At 48.2% G+C, this 22310-nt stretch overlaps 1 protein-coding gene across 2 annotated transcripts in view; it reads right to left on the bottom strand.

Moving 5' to 3' along the window:
• Positions 1–235: 235 nt before the first annotated feature.
• The window catches only part of EPHA8 (EPH receptor A8), a 60853-nt gene continuing 38778 nt past the window's right edge, over positions 236–22310 (bottom strand). Inside the window, exons 6-17 of one of the 2 annotated variants that reach the window (XM_083512937.1) lie at positions 21669–21793; positions 20352–20514; positions 18859–18955; positions 18368–18435; positions 16515–16640; positions 16081–16266; positions 13282–13343; positions 12210–12419; positions 10320–10469; positions 7362–7552; positions 6233–6388; positions 236–3060 (exon numbers count right to left, since the gene is read on the bottom strand). In XM_083512937.1, coding sequence (XP_083369063.1) covers positions 2946–3060; positions 6233–6388; positions 7362–7552; positions 10320–10469; positions 12210–12419; positions 13282–13343; positions 16081–16266; positions 16515–16640; positions 18368–18435; positions 18859–18955; positions 20352–20514; positions 21669–21793 — 1649 coding nt within the window. In that variant the 3' untranslated portion in view covers positions 236–2945. The remainder of the gene's footprint in view (positions 3061–6232; positions 6389–7361; positions 7553–10319; positions 10470–12209; positions 12420–13281; positions 13344–16080; positions 16267–16514; positions 16641–18367; positions 18436–18858; positions 18956–20351; positions 20515–21668; positions 21794–22310) is intronic. The other variant, XM_083512938.1, reaches the window with a different exon arrangement.

Genomic DNA, 22310 nt, shown 5'->3' with positions numbered 1-22310 from the left:
GTGTTAATTGTGTTTTAGATGTATGGAGAGGATGTGACCTCAGTAAGCCTAATGTCAATTAAAATGCAAACCGATCTAAATGTCTCCTCCTTCCATATCTTGAACTTTAGGGAAACTTTGAGAGAGAAATAGCTTGTGCCAGAAGGGATAAAAGCACCTCCCTGCTGAAGTGAATGGCAGAAATTGAGTAGCCACAGATGACACCTCATCAAATAAGGAACAAAGAGGCAAGCTGTGAATGGAAGAGTTTTATTCTCTGAGGACAGCCTGGACAGGAGAGGCGTAGGGATCAGAAAGAGCAGGAAGGATGACTCAACTGCCTGGCAGAATCCTCAACCACATCCCTCTTCCTGGCCCTTCCCGGCCCTGATTCTGGGGAGCAAGGTCTGTCCTGCAGCTTTTTCTCCCCCCAATGCACCCTCTTCCTCTCACCTTTTTAGGGGTCCCTTTTAACCCCCTTTGTGCTGGCTGCAAAACAAAACAAACAAAACAAAACATTGGGCTCTGCAACCCCTTGCAGTTCATACAGGAGGTTGGTGCTTCCTCTTCCTTGGCTGCTGGATTTGTACACTGTAAAAACAAGGTATTGCATCTTTCTCTGCTTAAAAATAAAGAAAAGGAAGAAAACGAAAGAAGGAAGAGCTTCCATAGGAAGAAAGAGTTGCTGCTATACAACTGAAGTGGCATTTGCCCTGCAGAGATGGCTAAGGTTAGCCAGGTTTATTGCGTTATGGAATGACTCAAATATTCCTCCCATGTCCTACTCCTAGGATCCTGCATGGGTCACATGAAAACATATGTATGGAAACTGATCACTGGTCCACTTGAGTAAGATCTGCTCTTCGGGCCTTCAACAATGACACCCTTGATATTTTTCCATTACACCCACAAAGCCCCTGAGCACCCCCCAAACTTACTGCCCACTTGATAATGATCTCATGTTGAGAGTGGGAGTGGTTATCGTCTTATCCTTTGAAAGGTACATAGAGATGATGGAGGAAGTTGGAAGAGTGACCATCTTTCCTACTTCCTCTTTCAGCTTTGTGTGCTTTTAAGGCTCAGACTAATGCTACTTGGCTGACTTTAACCCAAATATTTTGGAAGAGCAAAGTGTGCCACGCTCTGTCTCTTTTTGTGGGGAGAGTTGATGTGGTGGATAGAAGCGACCAAAGAGTGTGGCACCCATGTCAACACTCTCAAAAGTTCAAATCTGCCCACTGGCTTAAAAAGTTGGTGGCCCTGATCTACTCCAGCAGCAGATCCCCAAAATCAACCCAGCTCTGCTACCAGAGTTCAGGAGATGCTAATTATTGAACCTAAGACTTTTGGCATGCAAAGCAGGCAACTCTACCACTGAGCTACAGCCTTGGGAATGCACAGAGAAAGGTGGCAGCTGTGGGTGGTGCTCAACAAAGTTCTACTCATAGTAGAGCCACTGAAATGAGTGAACCCAAAGGTTGCATCAAATGCTAGTCCTATTTAGAGTTGATCCACTGAAATAAATAGACATGACTAACTGAGGTCCATTAATTTCAAAGGTTCTGCTCTGAGTAAACATTAGTTGGAGACAACTCTGAGTGAGCCATGTCCATTAACCACAATGATTCTGTTCTTAGGACTAGCATTGCATATAAATGCTCAATTGTTATGCTGGGAGTCAACATTCCAAAAAAGATGGACCAGTTGAGCTTCCTTTATGTTGGAGACTGTGCAGGGGGCGGGGAGAGATGCTGTGCTTTTAGACCATTTTTGCTTATTCAAATGGGGGTGGGGAGGAGAGAGAGCCATCTGGACTGTGGCAGACAATCCTATTTACAGGAAGGGTTGTGAGGTGTCTCTCTCTCTCATGCATTGCTTGTTTTGTGTCTTTGTTTCTTCAGAGGGCTGTTTCTCCCCCCTTCAAAAAAAAATGAGAAGAAAATGGTACAGCCCAACACCAGAGTGCCTGGATCCTCTTGCCAGCAGAGAGGCCTACTAAGAGATCAATGGGCTTTCTCAAACCCAAGTTCTGTACTTGGCTGGAAACAGTCACAAATGCCTTTCAAGGAACCAAAATACATCAACCCCACCCCTCCCTGTATCCCATAATGAAAGACCAGAAGTACAGTGGTGCTTCCTAGCAGCTGAAGAGAAGCTATGTCTGGTCCCGTCCTGTCCCGGTGAGGACAATGCCTTGGTGGACATTAGAGAGATCAAATAGATGAAGGTCTTTCTTTTAGCAGCAATGGAATAACAAAGATAGTCTCTCCCCAGACCTGGAAGAGGAACTGGGCCACATCAGGTTAGTCTCTGGCTGGGTGAGCTGGAATGTGGGAAACCTGAGTTTGTGGCCCCAAGTCCTGGGCCCCCAGCCCAAGCTTCAGGCTTGTGGGTGTGAACTGCTGGTAGATTCAAAGTGTGGCTTTTTTCTCCCCTGCAGGCAACATCCTCCACTTCCGAAAGGATCATCTCAGATTCCAAGGTGACCCAGAATGCATCTTCTCTGCCTGTCCTGGCTTTGGTGAGGTGTTCCTTGAAAGCCCATTCTCTTCCATCCCAATAAAGGGCAGCTTAGGGTGCCTGCCAGAGCTTATTGCAATGGGATGGCAGGATAAGGCTTAAAGTCCCTTGATAGTCCTCCATCTCTGCTCATGAAGAATGGTCAGGACCATCATGCACAGCAGAAGTGCTAGTCCTTGGTCATCTGCAAGCAAAGTCCAAGATATGGGAACTGCAGTGCATATGAAGTCCACCCTAGTGATGAATTGTGCAATGTAAGCCCCAGCCCTCCATCTCCAGGGGGAACAGGCCTTCCGCTGAGAGTGGCAGATCATTCTGTGTGCAGCCCAGAACCCTACGTCTAACCAACCATCCTACCACACAACCTTTAGAGGAATTTCTCCTTGGCAGGTGCTTAGCCACCAACACAGGTGAAGAAGCTTCTGGGTCTATAGAGGAAGGGTCCATCACAGGTGTCTTCTGGAGCCCATGGTGTTGAGCAGCTGAGACCTCATGATCTGGATGCTGGTCAGGATCTTCCTCTGGTGACCCACAAGGCTGATGCCCAAACTCTGCACATCACTGTGGAAACAAAGGCAGCATCAGGCAGACCAAAAGGAGAACACTCAAAGAGGGTTCAAAGTAGGGGCCGTGAAAGGTGTGGCCTGGGGAGGGTCCCACAAACCAGAGAGAAAGAGATCTAGAGAGCAACATTTTGCCTGTTCAGGGACATGCTGCAATCAGGAAGAAACATTCCTAGGAGATATAAAGCAAGGCTGGTGAAAGGCATGGCCTGGGAAGGAGGTCCTGGGGTCATATAGAGAGAGCCACATTTGACATACACACCCTGCTGGGGCCAGATGCTTCCCACCCCTAGTCTAGCTAATAATGCTCATGGGTATTCTGAGCCAGGCGACATTATGCCGATGGAACTTGCAATGCAAAATGAGATTCTACCCACGTCCCTCCAAAACACCATTTAGGTTGCTTGATAATTGAAAGTGCAAAAGTGTGTTCAATGAGGGAGAATCTTTCACTGAAGCAAATCACGGGGGAGGGGCGGAATGAGTATTTCTCCCTGTTTTTCATTTTAAGCGAGATTCTTTGCAGAGCTCTATCTAAACTGTGATCACTGTCCAGGACTTGGATCCAAAGGAGTGGTGGTGGTGGGGAAGTACGTTTTCAGGGGCAATTGAAACTGATGCGGCAATAGGAGAAGGGACAGATCCACCAGCACCACAGTGGTGGTCAGTGCCCACTGGGAATGGTAGGGTGAGGCCAATAGTAAGTGGCGACAGAGCCAACAAAAGGAAAAGGGAACTAATTCTACTCTTGTCCCCATCTCCCTGCTGAGCTATACAACAGCAACACTGAGACTAAGGAGGAGAAGCTGACAGCCAGGGATACCCTCTCTGGACTGGTTGTCAGGAAGATGGCAGGCAGCTGAGGGCAGGCTGAGGGCACACAGAGGTTATTGGGCCAGTGCACAATTTGCCCTAATGAAACAACCTCCACCGCCCCTGAGAGTAGGCCTGGGCAAGTTCTATCAGTTTCTCATTTTTCCAACCTTGAGTTCAGGTTTCCACGTTTTCAGAGCAGTTGGCTCCCCTCCCTGCCCTTTTAAAGAGTCCTTGTGAAAAATCACCAGTCATTTAGCATGAATTTCTCCGGAAAAACACACATCCATATGCAATTTGGCCCAATACAGTGGTGCCTCGCAAGACGAAATTAATTCGTTCTGCGAGTCTTTTCGTCTTGCGATGTTTTTCATCTTGCGAAGCACGGTCCGTCGCAACTGCGCCTCTTCAAGCGGCTTTAAGAAAAAAGCGAACAAACTCGCAAGACGTTTTCGTCTTCCGAAGCAAGCCCATAGGGAAATTCATCTAGCGAAGCAACGCAAAAACCAAAAAACCCTTTCGTCTAGCGAGTTTTTCGTCTTGCGGGGCATTTGTCTTGCGGGGCACCACTGTACACACATTCCTTTGCAAAACATTTTACCCTAATAAAATGCCTTTTTGTGTCTTATTTTCACGAGGATATGTAGTTTTAAGGACACTGGTATGTGCGTTTCTGTACACAAGTTGTGGCTGGAGAAACGACATTGCAGAGAAGTGTGAATGTTGAACGACGGCTGTGTTTCGGTCGGCACATTGGAAATTGCGAATCAGGTTGGTTCGCCTTTGAATGCGAGCCGAGTCATAATTCTCCCCATCCTTACTTGAAGGAGCCCTGGGCATCAAGCTGATTCTGAGCCGAGCTTAATCGAGTTCACCCGCCATGAGCCAGAAAGTGGGATCTCTTAGAATGCCTTGCTGGTTACCCATGGAGCACTGAAGTAGCTTCTGCTGGTGTTTTGTGGCTGCTCTCTGAGAGAATGAGTTGGAATCTGTGCTGGGTGGGTGAGGTAGTTGCCTATTCCTGCACAGGCATGACTAAGTCTCTTAACATCTGCACTTCCCAATTTTCTCCAACAGAACCGCACCTTCTGCTCAAGACAGAACAGGTGGGGGATACAGCCAAGTCTGGAACAGAAAGCTCCTCAGCTGTGGCTGAGGAATTGCCTGACGCTCCTCATACAATATGCTAATGCTTCTCCTGGCCTCTTTCAACTGATAGGTTGTGCAGGGGCAGGAAGATCCAATGGGGCTCAAGAGGTTTGTAGATGCATCCCAGGGATTCGGATTGGAGGTCAGTAGCAGAGCAGGCAGTTGTCCACTGGGATTGATAGGGTGGGAAGCAGGGAGGCCAACAGTAGGTGGAGCCAGAGCTAACGAGTGGAAGACCCAGAGTCAATCATAGATGGAGCCAACTAATTCTGGTTTTATCTCCATCCTTGTCTCTGCTAAGTTCTACAAGGGCAACACTGAGGCTAAGAAGACAACAGCCAGCTGCACCCCCTAGATTGGGGGCTCATCCAGACTTCCGCTTGTCCCACTGCTTTCCTCAAGAAAAACCCAATCTTTACCATTGAATTGGAGGAAACATCATCCGGGTTTCCTGCAGATTGACAACAGCTCCAATTTAGCTGTTGGGTTTTCCTAGGGGAAACAGCATATAGAAAACCATTTGGATAAGCAGAAGCATGGAGGAACCCTAAATGTGAATGAAGAGGCAGGCAGATGGGGGCTGGCTAAGGGTCGACTGAACTTGGAGGGGCAGTGCCCCACACATTCCAATGCACCAGCCTCCATTCAGTGAAATAACATGGGTCCCCAATCAAAGAGGAGCATGACCAAAGCTGGTCCTGGTAAGTGGTGCAGTGTAACAGGGAAAGGGGTGTCACAGTCATAGTACAGAGGGTGGGGGATCCTTTTCAGCCCAAGAACCACATTCCCTCTGGTCAACCTTCCAAAGACCAAAGGCCAGGGGTGGGCAAGGCCAGAAGAAAAAGTGGGTGGAGCACGAGATGTAAATTTTACCTTTCTGCAGCAGCCTAGTTCACACACACACACACACACACACCTCTCTAGCCTCCAGCCATGCAAATGAAGTGCGTGGTCAGAGTTCAAGGACAAATTCCAGCAAGGCACAAACACTCAAGGAGGGTGCAAAGCAGGGGGAGTGAAGGGTGTAGCCTGGGGAAGGTACCAAAAGCCTGAGATAGAAATCTAGAGAGCCACATTCAGCCTCTGGTCCTTACCCCTGCTATGGTGCCTAGCACAGTGACTGAAGAGGAGATATTGGGACTGGCGCCCCATTTTGGCCCCTGTTCACCAAGCCTCAACCACCCCCCACATACACATTTTGTGCTTACTCGATGTTCATCCGCATCACCATGCCAAGGGAAGAGTAGCCGGCCAGAGCAAAGTTCTCTTGGTATCGCCCCAGCCGGATGGAGTCCAGCCAGTCTTCCACAGTTGCACAGCTGGTGAAATCGATGCAGCCTCGTTCCGAGATGGTTTGGGTGAATCTGCAAGCCAAGAGATGGAGCACAGGAGGGAGAGGTGAGTGGAAGGTGGAGCAATGATTCTGGCAGCCCTTCGTGTGTAGGAAGCGTGTGGTAGTAACACAGCATCTAAGGAAGCATAGGCCACTTATTTATTTTTTTCCTTTCCCAGAATGCACTGCTTCTTGACAAGAGGGAGAACAAGGCAGAGCACAGCCAGCTGAGCTCTGGCTCACTCTGTTCAGAGCCAGTAAGTCAGACAAGGGAAACATCCATCATCCCTGCTGGTTGGGGCTGATAGCCATTGTAGCCCAACATCTAGAGCAGTGCTTCCCAAACTTGGGTCTGTTTTTGGACTACAGTTCCCATCATCCCTGCTCACTGGTCCTGCTAGCTAGGGATGATGGGAGTCGTAGTTAAAAACACCTGGAGACCTAAGTCTGGGAAACACTGATCTAGAGAGCCACAAGTTCTCCTTTTAGTGTGTCAATAGAAGTCAGAACAAAGACTCATACAGAGAAACAGCACAGAGCCCCCTTTCTGGATGGAGATTCCAGGATGGGAGAACCTGTGGCCTTCCAGATGTTGCTGGATCACAACTCCCATAATCGCTGAACATTGGACATGCTGTCTGGGTGTTGGTGGCAGTTGGAGTCCAGCAGCACCTGAAGTGTCACAGGCTCCCCATCCCTGTAGTAAGCAATCACTGCTGCTCATCCTCTAACTTCTCAAAGGTGTTCTTCTCTGTCGGTCTGCCTCATTCACAGAGTGCTGGAAAATTTCGTTATAATTTCTATGGCGCATGATAGACACTCCCCCCCCATCACCTCACCTTGTCCTGGGTGGTTCTAACCACCCTTTGCTGCCTTCCTTCACTCCTGTCCTCATTGCCAGGGGAACAATGGACATGGATGGCCTTACTTTGGTTTCCAGGCACACAACTAGCTTAGTTCTCTTCCCATGGGAGCAGAGCATCTCTCTGCTGGCGAACACATACCTGTTGACTGTGGCCGTGCACTTGAGGTTCTGTGGGCTGCGGATGAGCTTGTCCAGGATGCTGACAATTTGGGGAAAACGTGGCCTCTCATTCCGATCTTTCTGCCAGCAATCCAACATGAGTTGATGCAGGGCTGTGGGGCAGCCCATGGGGGCAGGCAGCCGGTAACCCTCCTCCACAGACTGAATGACCTGCGATGAAGATGTGACAATGTGCATTTATTGGTGTTACACCTCCCTTTCCTCCAAGGTTGTACACTCAAGATTCTGCCCTTCTCCATTTTATCTTCACAACAACCCTGCATGGGAGGTTAGGCAGATAGGAGTGGAGATTTGAACCCTGGTCTCCTAGGTCCTAGTCTGATACTCTAACCACTACACAGCACTGCCTCTCCAAAGGTTTGCCTTTCTAAGAATCACCCTACTAGGTGAGGTCAACAAGCTCTCAGAGAAGCTTAGAAGCAGGGGAAGACAGTCACAGCTAAGGAAGGGTGAACCTGTCCATTTCAATGCCTCTCATTTTTTCAGTCTCAAAATTAGTTTTGCCCATTTCCACATCAGTTTGCATTTTTAAAGAAAAGAACAAAACCCTCAGGAAAATCCATCAGCATTTCTCCTTATATACACATTTTCATATGCCGTGCAACATAACAGACACATTTTAACACAGCAATTTCCCCCAATAGAATGCAGTTTCATGTTATTTTCACTAATATATGCCCACACCATCCTAGTATGTGTGTGTTCTCTCTAAAAACTGCTTGGTTGGAGAACTGCCTTGCAAAATTCAGAGAACTGCAAATGCTGAAGGACTGCTGTGTTCCAGTTTGTGTATTGTTTCAAGCATTGCAAACTAGGCAGGTTTGCCTTTCAATGCAAACTGATTCAAATCTCTCTCTATCTCTCTCTCATCCCATCTTGTTAACCTCCAGCCTTGGGCCTTCAGGGCTGCCTGAAGAATCCTTGGAAAAGGATACTGTGCTGCTTAAAAAAGAGAGATGGCGGAAAACCAAAGGAAAAGTAGAGTGTGCTTCTAGACCTCATATCAAATTTGTGGAAGACCCCTTTTGAATGGCTAGAGCCCTGCTCCCGCCAGAGATCAGCTGCCCCATCCAATTTCCACTATTTTTGCCCGAATTTCCTTCTACATGCATTATTGGCCCTGGAGGCTACAGGGATAGAGCAGAGGTACAATTTGCCTGATTTCCCCAATTCATTCACTTTTCTCTAGAGCCTAAGCCCACCCTGCTTTGCAGCTGTGTCTGTTTCGTAAATGACCAGCTCTTTTGCTTTGGTGTGCTGGGTCTTTGTATGATTTCATAATTGCTTGCTTAGTGTTTTGTGAACACACAAAATGCCTGTATGATCTACACTTCTTCCCCACTGCAACATACTGTGTGTGTGTATGTGTGTGTGTGTGTGTGTGTGTGAGAGAGAGAGAGAGAGAGAGAGAGAGAGAGAGAGGGGAGGGAGGGAGAAATTGGAGCAGTACTAGCCATGCTGGGTAACCTACAAGCCCCCACTTGGGAGGGTATGCAGGGATGGATAAGGAGAGACTGAGCCAGGGTTCAGGCTAGTCCAGGTAATTACTGCACGATTCATCCAGGGAATTGACTCACTTGCAATTAATGTTCTTTTTTCTTTTCCAAAACAACGCTATCAATTTGATTCTTAACAGGGTAATCAAGTCACACAATTAATTGAAGCATTTTTAATTTTTGACAAAAAAAGATTGTGAACACATGTGGAATCCCATTCGACGTGGAGTGCACAACTACAACACATGCCATATTTGGGTAGCAAAAATTCTGAAAATTATGACTTTCTTTGCAATCCCACCCAACAACTATGATGTGCAGAGGTTGGGGGGGGGGGCTGGGAGACATCTACAACAGATTGACCCTCTGGCTGAAGGACCTCTCTCTGCTCTTTCGTTGCCCTTCCTTGATGTCTTCTTGGGCACACTTCCTTCTAAACCGGCAGCCGTCTGGATTGAGTAACAAATTCCTCAAGGAGAGGCCAACTAGTCTGTCACAGTGCAAAGTTCCCCATGGAGCCTGTTTAAGACCAACACACTTGAGAGCATGGAATGTGGTCTCAACAAATCCTGAGGCATGGGAGAACATGGGAGGAGCCGAAATTGGTGGAGCGATGGTGATGGCAGTGGGGTGGGGACCCTCTGAAATTTATCAGTTCAGAGAGCTTTGCCAAAGCATAGGGGGAATGAGAGAGGGAGCCACCATGGACAGAGTGATGGGAAGAAGGGGAGAAATCCTTTTTAGGTCATCAATTCAGACCTCTGGTAAGAATGGTCCTTCTTCCAGGAACCTGCCAGGGGCAGGAGTGAGAGAAACTAGAGTGGCAGAAAGGGGGGGGTGGAGGTACATCCCCACCCATTTTCTATTCTCACTCCATTTTCTGCCCTGTGTCCAATTCCTGACTGAAACCCTTGAGAGTCACTGACTTAGCTAGATAGGGCAAGTGTCTGACTCGGGATAAGGCAGGTTCCTTTGTTCTCACATCTTAACAGAAGGACCATAGCTCATTGCTTTCCATGCAAGAGGTTCCAGGTCCAACTCCCAACATTTAGACAGGTAAATCCCTGTCTAAAACTACTGGAGAGCACCTGCAAGTCAGTGTAGACAATACTGAGCTAGATGGACCAATGGTGTGATTTGGCAGAAGGCAGCTCCTGATGAAGTGCAGGAGCAGAGAGTTGAGAAGGGCGCCAGTCTCTGGTTCCAGAGTCTGTTCCAGATGCTGCACCCTGTTCTCCTACTCTGACCCCACCAGCAGAGACCATTCTTGTCTTCCTGGCAACTTGGGGAAAGGAATGGCCCGGGGATGTGCACAATTCCCTTCCCACAATGCTGAAATCTACAGGGATCGCTTTCACACAAGTTCTGTTTCAGGTGGAGGAATAGATTAAGTCATGGGCAGCAGCTGCTGCTTCCCTTACATCCCGGTTGGTCATGTTCCAGTAAGGCCGCTCCCCATAGGCCAGCACTTCCCACATGACAATGCCGTAGCTCCACACGTCACTGGCTGATGAGAACTTGCGGTACGTGATGGCTTCTGGCGCTGTCCACCGAACGGGGATTTTCCCACCCTGCAATAAGGAAAGTCCAAGGCAGAGACATGCAAGTCAACCAATCTGAATGAAGCAACTACCACTAGCCACCAAGAACACACTGGATTCATCAAAACAGGCCCTCAGGGGGGTTGAAACCCTGAACTGGCTGCTAAGTTATCTAAGAGCTTTCCATAGCTAGCTGTGTTTGTGTGCATGGGCTTCTGCAGTTAAAGGTAAGTAGTGAGAGAGTGCACAGCAGCGGCAAGGAGCATTTTTCAGCCTGAGGGCCACATTCCCATCTGGGAAGCCTTTTGGGGGCCACATGTCAATGGTGGGTGGAGCCAGAGGCAAAAGTGGGCAGAGAAACAAGGGTCAATTTGACCTCTTGCACAACAGGCTAGTTTCACAAACCCTCTCTGTCCTTCACCCAGGGATCAGAGTTGAAGGACACATGCCAACATCTAAAGAGGGTGCAACGTGGGGCAGGGAGAGGATTATAGAGGCTTGGGGGGGCTGTATTCATCCCTCCAGGCCTCAGAATCTCCATCACTTATGTACAAATTAGTGGTGAGTTAATGATCCTTAAGCTGAATTTTTCTCAAACCATTTGGGGCTGGAGCATGATAAGGATGTCTGCCTTTTCCAAAAAGTTCTTTCCTGTCTGGTAGCATTGGGTATATCATGATGGTTTCATCTGCCCCTCAAAAGGCCATCTATGCTGTAAATGTGTGTGCCATTTTCTGGGGGAAATGAAACTCAATTCAGGATACTTCTGAGCATTGCAAGCTGCCCAGATTCATAACTCTGCAGCAGCACCAGCAGCAACATCTCAGATGCAGAACCGGATGCTGGAGGAAGGCAGTGAAAGAGACCTGTGGGGGTAATAGGAACCTGACAGGCTCCAGAGAGCAGGATCAGACATCCTTAAGGAAAGGTCTGTAGCTCAGCAGATAAGCAGATGCTTGGCCTGCATAATGTCTGGTGGTCAATTCCCAGCATCTCCAGGTGATGTGAAAGACCTCTGCTGAGAGCCTGGAGAGCTACTGCCAGTCGAAATGGACAATATTGGGCATAATGGTCCATGATCCACTATGGTATATATATAAGCCAGGCTACTATATTTTGCTGAGAAAGGAATATTGAAGGGGGAAGGCTGTCTGAGAAACAAGGAGGGGACAAGCAGAGTTAAGCTGAATGTGGTTCTCTCTGTGTGCATGTGTGCGTGAAGAGCCCTCAAACTAGGATCTGCAGGAAGAGGCACCAGTTCAACAAAGCTACAAAACTGCTTGAAGGAAGGTTCCCCCAAAATCTGTCAAGGTCCAGGGAATTCTCCAGATGCCTTAAATGTCTACAGAGATGCTGAGGAGTGGGGTTCATTTGGGTTGATGAGGCATTGCCCTGCTAACCTCAGTCTGCCCTCTTCCACCCCCAGCTGCCTCTCTGATTTCAGAGTCCAGAGGTGGCAATACCTGCCAGCATCAGTGTTGCCCCTGTAGAATGCATCAGAGAGGAGGATGGGTACAAAACTAGTGATAGCTGGCTCTGCCTGTTATTGCCTCTGGCTCCTCCTACCGCTGGGCTCCCTACCTTCTGCCCCACCAGATGCCACTGGTCCCAAGAGACCACCAGTCTCCTTCCAGAGGCTTAGAAACCATCATGGCAATCCAGCAGTATGTAAAATAATCATCACCGTCAGGACTCCATAAAAAGAAAGCTAATCATAATCACAACATAATTGCGACAAGTAACCCCTGTGTGCCGCAAGCCAGAGCGTACCGTGGTGGTATAAGCAGCCTCGGGGTTGTTCTCCAGGATTCGCGACAGGCCAAAGTCAGAGACTTTGCAGACCAAGTTGCCGTTGACCAAGATGTTGCGCGCCGCCAAGTCGCGGTGCACGTAGCCCAGGTCCGCCAGGTAGCGCATGCCAGCGCCGATGCCTCTCAGCATGACGACCAGCTGCAGCACCGTAAATTGCCCATCATGTTTCTGGAGAAAGACCAACCCGTGTTAGTTTTCAGTCAGTGTCATGTCACCGGTAGAGGCTGGTCTGGAGGGCAAACAGGGCACCACCACACCAAACTCAGCCTGCCTCTAAGCAGCCCCAGATTGCCAGGCATCTTACTTATAACCAGTCCAGTGGGTGGCGCTGCCTGCCAGCTTCCTCCTCCGTGGTGTTGCCTTTGTAGATCTCACCAGGGAGGAGGACGGGAACGAAACTAGAATGAGTTGGCTCTGTCTCCCATGGGTGACCCCGGAGGCACCAGCCCACACTGCACCCCACTAATGCACATCCCAGGACCAACCTAAAATATACTGGTTACATTTCAGGGCTGTTTAATACACTTTTATAGTCATCCAGGTTGGTGGAGGCAAATTCTAGAGTTTAACAATGCACCATGTGAAGCAATGCTTTCTCCCATCCTTTCCTGAAAGTTGGAAGATGTTGAAAGAAACCTGTCCTGAATCATTCAACATTCAGCTTCACTGGATGCCTCCAGGTTCTAATATTCATAGAATCATAGAATTGTAGAGTTGGAAGGGACCCTGAGGATCATCTAGTCCAACCCACTGCGATGCAGGGATATGCAGCTGTCCCATATGGGAATTGAACCTGAAACCTTGGCATTATGAGCACCATGCCTGAACCAGCTGAGCTATCACCAGCTCCACCCCCTTGATTATTGTGGCTGCCCCTCTCTCAACCATTTTGGGCTTTATGCTATCCTTCCTCCTGTGAGCCTCCAGTCAGACGCCACTGTCATGAGGCTGCAGCACCCGCCTCTCCTTGCTCCTGTCAGTCACTCTGCCAGGAACCGTGCAGCATGAATAAGAAGGCGTGCTGTTTTACCCGGAGAAAGGAATCCAGCGAGCCGTTCTCCATGTACTCGGTCACAATCATGACTAATTTGCCTGCAGGAGACAAGAGAGGTCAAGTTAATAGACATGTGCCTTTGCAGCTGATGTGTTTCTGGCTGTTCAGGACTGGTATGAGACATTGTGCGGATGAGGGGCACCAATGGGTCCCCCACTCTACTTGACCACAGCTGTGCAGTCTTTTCTTTTTCAGCTGCTGCACCACTCACTGCCCTCCCAGATGCCCCCCTCCAAGATATCATTTTGGCAGTAGATGAGGAGTGGTGCCACTTTTGAATGGGGGACAAGCTTGATGCCCACCCATGGTGGTCACCAGCCATTGTTATTTCCCCAAAAGGAAATCTAGGTATGTAGAGCCTATATAGAGCTATAATAAGTGCAGAGTCTCTAGGTCAGGACATTGCATTTGGGGTAACCCCCGGATTAGAGTTCAAGCTTCACTCTCATTCTAAAGAAGGATGTAAGCCTGGCTATTTCCAATAGGGCTGATTTGGAGCCCAGTGGGGAAGGCAAGGAGGCAGCTAGGTCAGGCAGTGCAGTGTCTCTGGGGTGTGAGACCAATGTCTGAATTGACCAGCTGCTGGTGCCAGGTCTTGGGGTGCTTATTGGTGGGGAAGGGACATTTAGAAAGCCCTCTCTGCTCCACCATAGTTCCTGAGACTTCCTCACAGGATACCATAGACAGACAATCTATAGGCACTGTTCGTGTTATTAAGTCATTCTGATATTTGCATCCTATTACCATAATGCTTTGCATCAGAAGTGTGACCCGAAAGCTCCCCCTCCTCCCCAGCTTTATAATTCAATTCAATTCAGCTCATCCCAAAAAAAGAGAGTGAAAGGGCATTTTACTTCTGTGCAGGAAAAGAGAGTCAGAAGCACAAGCCAAACGTTCCCTCCCCCCTTCCTTTTTTCTCATCTCCATCAAATGAACCGCTGCAGGAAGAACAAACCCAAATCAACGGCTCATTTTGCTAATGATATTCGTAAGGAAGCAAGGACAGCAGCCGGGGACAGGCTGCCTTCCTCTCCCTCTGAAATGAGAGGCAACAACTAAAGGAGAGAGGAGAACTAAACTCCCGCCTGAGGCTTCAGAACAATTGACAGCTGGCCAGTAGGCCAATCCAAGCTGAAGGTTACCAAGTCTGGGGCTGGACCCTTGTAGGTGTCTGTTTTCAGAGGGGTCTAACCTGTAGGTAGGGATGGGTGAATCATAGGAACAGAAGAAGAGCATGAGGGAATAGGTCATTGACCCATGTGGCCCAGCATCCTGCTTTGACACTGGCCAACCAGATGTCCAGGATGAAGCCCAAAAGCCAGATATGAGCACAACAGCACTTTGCCCACATGCGACCCCCAGCGACTGGTATTGAGAGGCATAATGTTTCTGACAGTGGAATAGAGTCATGGACACTGGGGACCAAAACTCAGTGGCATATGTTAATTTAAACCAGAGAAGGAGGATCTGTGGTCCTCCAGATGTTGGACCACAAACTCCCATCATCCTTGAATATGCTGGCTGGGGCTGATGGATGCTGAAGATCAACAGCATCTATTTTTGTTTTATTTATTACATTTCTATACCGCCCTTCATCTGAGGTTCACAGGGGCAGTTTACAATATAAACACACAAAAATATATAGCATAGTAACAACTAAAATCAGTAATTCCCAACCACACACACAAAGTTTAAAAGGCAATAGATGGTTTAATTAGCCAAAGGCTAATCTAGAAGGCTGCTGGGTCCTCATCCCTGACAATCACTTTCTCAACATACATATTGAACCTAATTTGCATTGTGACTGGTCAGGGTAAAACAATCGGAGGCTGGTGGAATGAATGTGACCACTAGTAAGGCTGAGTTTGATAGCCAAAAGATGAGACTTGCCCAGTGCCTTTCCAATGTCCCTCAATGATGCAGGTATCCCTGAAACAAGATTGATTTCTTAAAGCCATTCACGATTCCCCTCTTTATAATAAAGTCCCTTTCTGGGTTGGTCTGCAATGCTGATGCGTCCAGACTGATATTAAAAAGGTCTTTGATTAGTTTTTCCTCTCTCCTTGGGGCCTCGAATATCCTGCAGTTCTTCTGAAGACTGGCCCCTTCCACCCTCTTTGCCCACAAATTGATTCTTGATATCCTTATTCACAGGAAACTATGCATTCCTCAAGTGCCCCCCCCCCGTATTTTAAGAACTTTCGTCCTTCCTGACAGCCCATTTGGATGGAAGGAAGATAGATGTGTGGGTCAGAGGAGGCAGAAGAAGAGAGTAATGGGGACAAAGGCTAGCTAGCTAAGTTGCAGCATCACATCATAAATAACTGTGAAATCTGGGTGTAGACTAGTGGCTAAGATAAGAGTCTGATCTGTGACCCAGGAAGGATCTGGTTCAAATCTCACCTGTGCCATGAGCTCCCTGGATAGCCTTAGGCAAGTCACACTCTCTCAAACCTGCCACATTCTGCACTATGGAGGAAAATAACACAGGCCTCTCTTACAGGATTACTATAGGACAACCTTCTTCAATCTACTGCCCTCCAAACGTCCTGAACTAGAACTCTCATTATCTCTGACCATTGGCAATGAGTCCAAAACACCTGGACAGCAGCATGGAGGAAAAGGCCGTTGGAAGAACTGCAACCAAATCATAGGCATGCAAGTGTTTTGAACAACATCATTCTCTCTAGCAGCCCCTTGGAGCCATGAGACATGTTCCCCATGTTCCATACGCTAAACTCACCTAGGTTGAGTCAGACCTGGCCTCACACTTACTTTTGGTGACCACCCCCTCCAGGTGGATGACGTTGGGGTGGTCAAACTGGGCCATGATGCTTGCTTCACTCAGAAAGTCCCGCCGCTGCTTCTCTGTGTACCCAGCTTTCAGGGCCTTGACTGCCACAGGTACCTCCCTCTTCCCAGGTAGCTTCAGACGACCATAGCACACTTCTCCTGACTCTCCTGCAGACCAAGATGGACCAGCACATCACATTCAGTTTTTATCTTACTGCCAAGCCCCTTCCGAGCTTCCCTTGGCCCCCAATTCCACCCTCAGATAGGCTTCTGAGAACCTTCCAGAAGGCCAATGATTCTCATTTGAGAAAATGAGATCTGGTGCCCCATTGGCCTTAAAAGAGCAGCTTCCCCTGCCCCTGGATGTTCTCTGGGTCCAGGGAGAGGGACATCTATGGGGGAAAGGGAGTACACACCAGACCCAATGACTCTCTCGATTTTAATCCTGGAGGCTTCGATTTCTCGCGTGAACTCATGCACAGCCTGGCAGGGGTCCTCATAAGTGTGGGGCTCCACGTAGAACTTTGACTCTGGGAATTTCACTGTAGGGCATTCCGGAAGGACAGAAGAGACATGAAGCTTGAGGCAGTTATGCAAAACAGGGACAGGGGAGAAAGTCGATCTTGTTTGCATTTGAATGAGAAACTGGCTCCTTGGCACTTCCCAAAGCAATACACAAACTCAACCCCCCCCCCAATCCTCTGAAATTTGCACTTCCCTGAATGTTGCAGTGCTGTTCTCTAACTAAGCAATGTGTACATACATGAAACATTATTTTTTTTAGAAAATGAAAAAGAAATCCCACATGCATTTACAAAAAACCTCCACTATTATACAATGGAACATTGCTTGCGAAAAAGTGCATGTTAGTCAGAACTGCTTACCAAAAAAAAATGTGTCTCTTAGGAGAAATCAACACTAAGATGCTGGCAATTTTTCGTGAAGATTTAAAAAGAAGAGAGTTGTAAATTGTGGAGGATATATGGATAAGCACATTTAAGATTGGGGAAAAGACCCAAGGAACTGAAAGAAACTGAAACTGACAGATTTATCTGTCCTTGGGCTTAGCAGCAGGTGACTGATGCTCAGGTGAGGCCAGTTGATGTGTCCCAGGTGAAGGTGCAGAGGATACATCCCATTAGGAGAAGGGAAAGGACTTATGTTTTAGGATCATCATCCCTCACTATTTGCCCTGCTGGTCAGGCTGATGGCAGTTGGAATCCAGCAACACCTCTCTCATAGAATCATAGAATCATAGAGTTGGAAGAGACCACAAGGGCCATCGAGTCCAACCCCCTGCCAAGCAGGAAACACCATCAGAGCACTCCTGACATATGGTTGTCAAGCCTCTGCTTAAAGACCTCTCCCTGCTCTATGCCAGTGATCTTTGACCAGCTGAGACCCAAGACCCACCTGAGACCCCCAAGCTACAACATGGGACCCAATTCCACATTTTTCACTTTTGTTATATAGTTTTAAGTGCTAATAATGCACACTATCAATCCTTACATGGCAATTCACAGAGCAATATGCATAGGATTAGCATGAAAACTCGTCTTCCAATGTGTCAGGAGAAAGGCATAGGCATGCAGTTGGTCAGAAATATATATCTTAGCTAAAAACAGTGTGTGCCTATCTCTTGCCACATTGCATCACTCATGAAAATTGATAAAATGAGCATCTCATCAGAAGAACATATTCCAGTCCTGACAAGCATGTAGTGCCCCTTTGGTATAGCCAGCCTAAGCTGGAATCCAACATGGAAGCAAGAGCTTTGCTGCAACCCGCCTGGTGTGGCCTTGCAACCCACCTGTGGGTCCTGACCCACTGGTTGAAGACCTATGCTTTAGGCTTGTCTACAGTAGCTAATGGTTGAGGAAGTCAAGTGAAAGTCCTCTGCCAGAGGGAAATCATCCGTGGCCTCCTCAGCACTGAAAGGATATCAGGGAAAGCAATACCAAGCTAGCAAAACATATCTCAGGGAAACAGAGACAGGCTCATACGAAGCTTCTTCCTCTAGAGAACCCAACTTCCTATCATCAAGGTTGCATCCTCCTCCCAGGTGGTTCAAACCTCGAGCCGGCCAGTTACAGTGATGCCTTCACTTTGCCTCCTGGGACAGTGTCAGAGTTCCATGTGCACAATGATGGAGGCTCTGACCCTGCACATTTACCAGCAGAGGCTTACTCTTGGCATGGTAATGTTAGCTCTGGTGCTGTAGAATGGATATACATGAAGGTCACTGAACAAACTTTAGCTCATCTCTTACCCTGTCCATTCTGATAATGCATCTTCTCCTCGTCGGAGTCCTGGAATGCCTTGCTGTAGCCGCAGTGTCTGCACACCCGGTGATGCGGTGGGGTGGAGGGTGAGGAGAGAGATGAGACACAAAATATGCTAGTGAGGCACCACCTTAAGAACTTAAGAAGAGCCCTTCTGGATTTGACCAAATGCCCATCTAGTCCAGCAACCTCTTTTCACAGTGGCCAACCAGGTGCCTATGGGAAATCCGCAAGCAGCAGATGAAAGCGACTTCTCCACTTGTGCTCTCCATCAACCTTTTCCTTCATCAATGGTCTAAAACTCTTTTAAAGCAATCTAAGTTGGTGGCTATCACTTGTTTGCCTTCCTTCCATACTAAGAAGAAGGCCCAAACCCAAATGTTGAAACTTTTCCTCTTAGGGGCATGAAAACACGCAGAAGCATACCACTTGGGAGGAGGCCCCCAGTGAGAGATCTGTCCTTAAAAGATAAGCCTACCTCTTCTTGCAGATCAGAAAGAGCAGCAATGCGACGAGGCCACTGATGAGGGTGAGGCAGGTCCATACGACCGCTGTGGTGTCGTAATGGGGAGCTACTGGGAAAGAAAGATTGCAGGATTCTAGCTCTGCAGCCTGGGACAGGCAAACACCCACACATGTGCACTGTTCTTTTCCCTTTATCCCTGGGCTCAGCGCATCCTGACTCCCCATAGAACAGAGGCAGCTATCTTTCATCAAGTCCAGCTAGCTCAAGACTGTCCACAATGACTGGCTCTCCAGGATTTCAGATAGGGGGAATTCTCAGCCTTACCTGCAGATGCTGGGGATTGAATCAGGGACCTTCTGCATGCAATGCAGATAACTCTACCACTCCGCTATAGCTCTTCCCCAAGGAAACAAAGAGGCAAGGGTGATCCGGTGACAAGGAAATGTGTTCTTCCAAAGAATGGAGCCTGTTCCCTGAACATGACTTACTAGTGGGAGATCATTGCCCGTTCAAGGGATGACTTTCTTTTTGCAGCATTCCATAGCTCAGTGATGGCCAAACTTGGCCCTCCAGCTGTTTTGGGGCTACAACTCCCATCATCCCTAGCTAACAGGACCAGTGGTCAGGGATGATGGGAACTGTAGTCCCAAAACAGCTGGAGGACCAAATTTGGCCATCACTGACATAGCTGATACGCCTTTATTGCTTGAGAACACCAGTGGAGAAGAAATTATTGAGGAAAGTAATGGTAAAGCAGGAGAGGAATTCTAGCAGTGAAGGGCTGTAGCTCATTCATAGAGCATCTGCTTTGCATGCAGAAGGTCTATGGTTCAATGCCTGGCATCTCCAGGAAGACCTGGAAGGGACTCTTAGAGGAAACCCTAGAAAGCCACTACCAGTCATTGTAGACAAAACTGCGATAGGTGGGTCATTGGCCTGTCTCCCTCTAAGGAAGCTGCCTCTGTTCCTTCGTTGAGCTGTGGCTGATGGAAGCTGGTGTCCAACAACATCTGGAAGACTCAATGGTTGCCTGATTCTCCATCGGTCCCATGTCCAAAATTCATACAGAACCTCAGAACAGGTGACAGACCAAGGGTAACAGGAATCATGACTGTGTCGGCACACTGCCCTAGAGCCTTAACTCCCCCCCTTCGGGGCTTAGCCCTCCCTTCCATAAGAACATAAGAAAGAGCCCATCTAGTCCAGCTTCCTGTTCTCACAGTGGCTAAAGAGATGCCCCAATGGGAAGCTCACAAGCAGCACCTGGGTACAACATTGCTCTCCCCAGTTGCGATTCCCAGCAACCAGCAATTCATGGGCATAACTGCCTCCAGCAGTGGAGGGAGAACTCCTTCTCTGAAATGGGTATGTCCTGTAGGGGTTGCAGGCCACTGCATGGGGGAAGGCAAACGGAGCTTGCATTTTGGGGTCGGGTGCCTTCCAGTCCTGCCCCATCCCACACCTGCACTCTCATGCACCCCTCTCCTCCCCCTGTTTTGCCTCACTTGCTTTGGCGGTCTCCACTTCCACCACCTGGCTGAATTTGCCACAGCCGGCAGAGGTGCGGGCTCGGACCTGGAAGACATAGCAGGTTGCCGGCTTCAAGCCTGAGACGGTGGTGCTGTTGCCTTTGGACTTCAGGGTGGAGTAGCTCTGCATTTCTTTGTCCTGGGGAAGCAGAAAGTGACATCAGTCCAGGGCAGGGGTGGGGAACCTCAGGCCTGGAGGGCAAACATGGACTTCTGGGTCTCTTCATCTAGCCATCAGGACACTACCCAGGCCACCTCGTCATCAGCCCTGTTTTGCCTTCCCACTGCTTTTTCCTGGCTAGAATGTGTCCTTCAACTCTGGCAATGTCTTTTGGATGGTGGTTGAGGATGGATGGGTGCAGGAACTAGTCTTTTATACAAAGGTAACACTTGCAATTTCTGCTCCAATCACTTTTGCACCTGGCCACTCCCACCATCAGATCTTTGAAGGGTCCCCAGAAAAACAATATTCCTCACCCCTGGATCAAAGCCTTGTGCTAGAGAAGATATTATTGGAGATGGGGACAGGAAGTAGCAATGGGTTTATTTCAGCCTTTCCATACTTGCTTGGCTTGCCTTCCAAGTTAACTTGGGGAATTTCTAAAATCAGTGTTGGAATTTGGCAAATGCAGGGTTTGCTGGAGTCTTCAGTTTATGGTTTTCCTTGGTTTCCTTGTGGCTTACTGAAGCACACCAACCACCAGAGCTTATGAAGATGGATAAAATCTGGTCAAGAAGGAATCATGATTCCATCAGGATTCCTTTTTATGCTGCAATTTAGTCACTGCACATACGAGCACATGTGCATGGAATCCTGATGCAACTGCATTTAATCAATGCACATGCATGCAATCACATTAATATTCCGTGTTGTGCTGTGATTTAATCGGTGCATGTCGGAGCATGAGCAGTTGTGCGTGGAATCTCGATGTAATTAAGCAGTCATGTCAGAACTCCATTTTACACTTTGATTAAATCAATGTCATCATTACAAGTGTAATTTGTAAGTTTAAAAAAAAGGCAAGCTGAAACCCGTGAGAAACTGCACATGCACAGTTGTCTGAACAAAGTCTGGAAATAAAAGGAAGCAGAAATAAATAGCTGGTTGCTAATGGAGAGGTGCCCTGTGGAAGCAAGACTCTGGAAGGAGGAGGAGGGGGGGGGGAGATTTCCATTAGCCTTATTTGCACCTTAGAATCTGGAAAGCAACTTGGATGGAGAGATTTAGCACAAGCAATGGCACACCTTGCCCAACAGAGATAGCAGACAGTCAACCAGCACAATTGCTTTTACCTTTTCATAGTACTTGATCTCATATTCCAGAATGATGCCATTGGGCTGATCCGGTTCCTGCCATAGGAGCGTGACACTGTTTTGGCCCACGTTCTCCTGGTGAACGGCCAGCACTTGGGATGGAGCTATGGAAACAGACAATAGGAGACCATATGAGGTTGGTGCTGATAATGCCAAGGTTGCAGGTTTGATCCCTGTATGCTACAGCTGCATAGGTTGGGCTAGATAATCCTCAGGATCCCTTCAAACTCTACAGTTCTAGAGGAGAGAGAGAGACAGAGAGAGGCCATGGTGGAAGTGGAGAAAGCAAGGTGGCCAGCTGTAGATGGAGTCAGAGCCATTGCAAGGTGGGCCCACCTCCTGTTTGATTGCAAGTAAGACAGTAGAAAGATAGGAGCTGGCCAAGGGGAGACCGAGGTTGGTGGGGTTCTGTTTCATCTGCCTTAGTGGACCACCATTGTCAAATGGGTCAAGAGGTTCTAGGTGGCTTAGGTAACCAAGCTCAGCCATACAGCAATTGCTATAAGAGGGAGACTACATTTAATCTCATGACAAGCACCAGTTAGTGGCATTGTCAGGCAACTGCCAGGACATCAGTACTCCAGGAAGGCTTACTATGGGTGCCTGCCTTGTGAATTCCTA

This window comes from Podarcis liolepis (assembly GCF_965112155.1).
Source record: "Podarcis liolepis genome assembly, chromosome: 7".
NCBI lineage: Eukaryota > Metazoa > Chordata > Lepidosauria > Squamata > Lacertidae > Podarcis > Podarcis liolepis.
The sequence above is the reverse complement of the archived record's forward strand: the minus strand, read 5'-3'. Positions and strand labels throughout refer to the sequence as shown.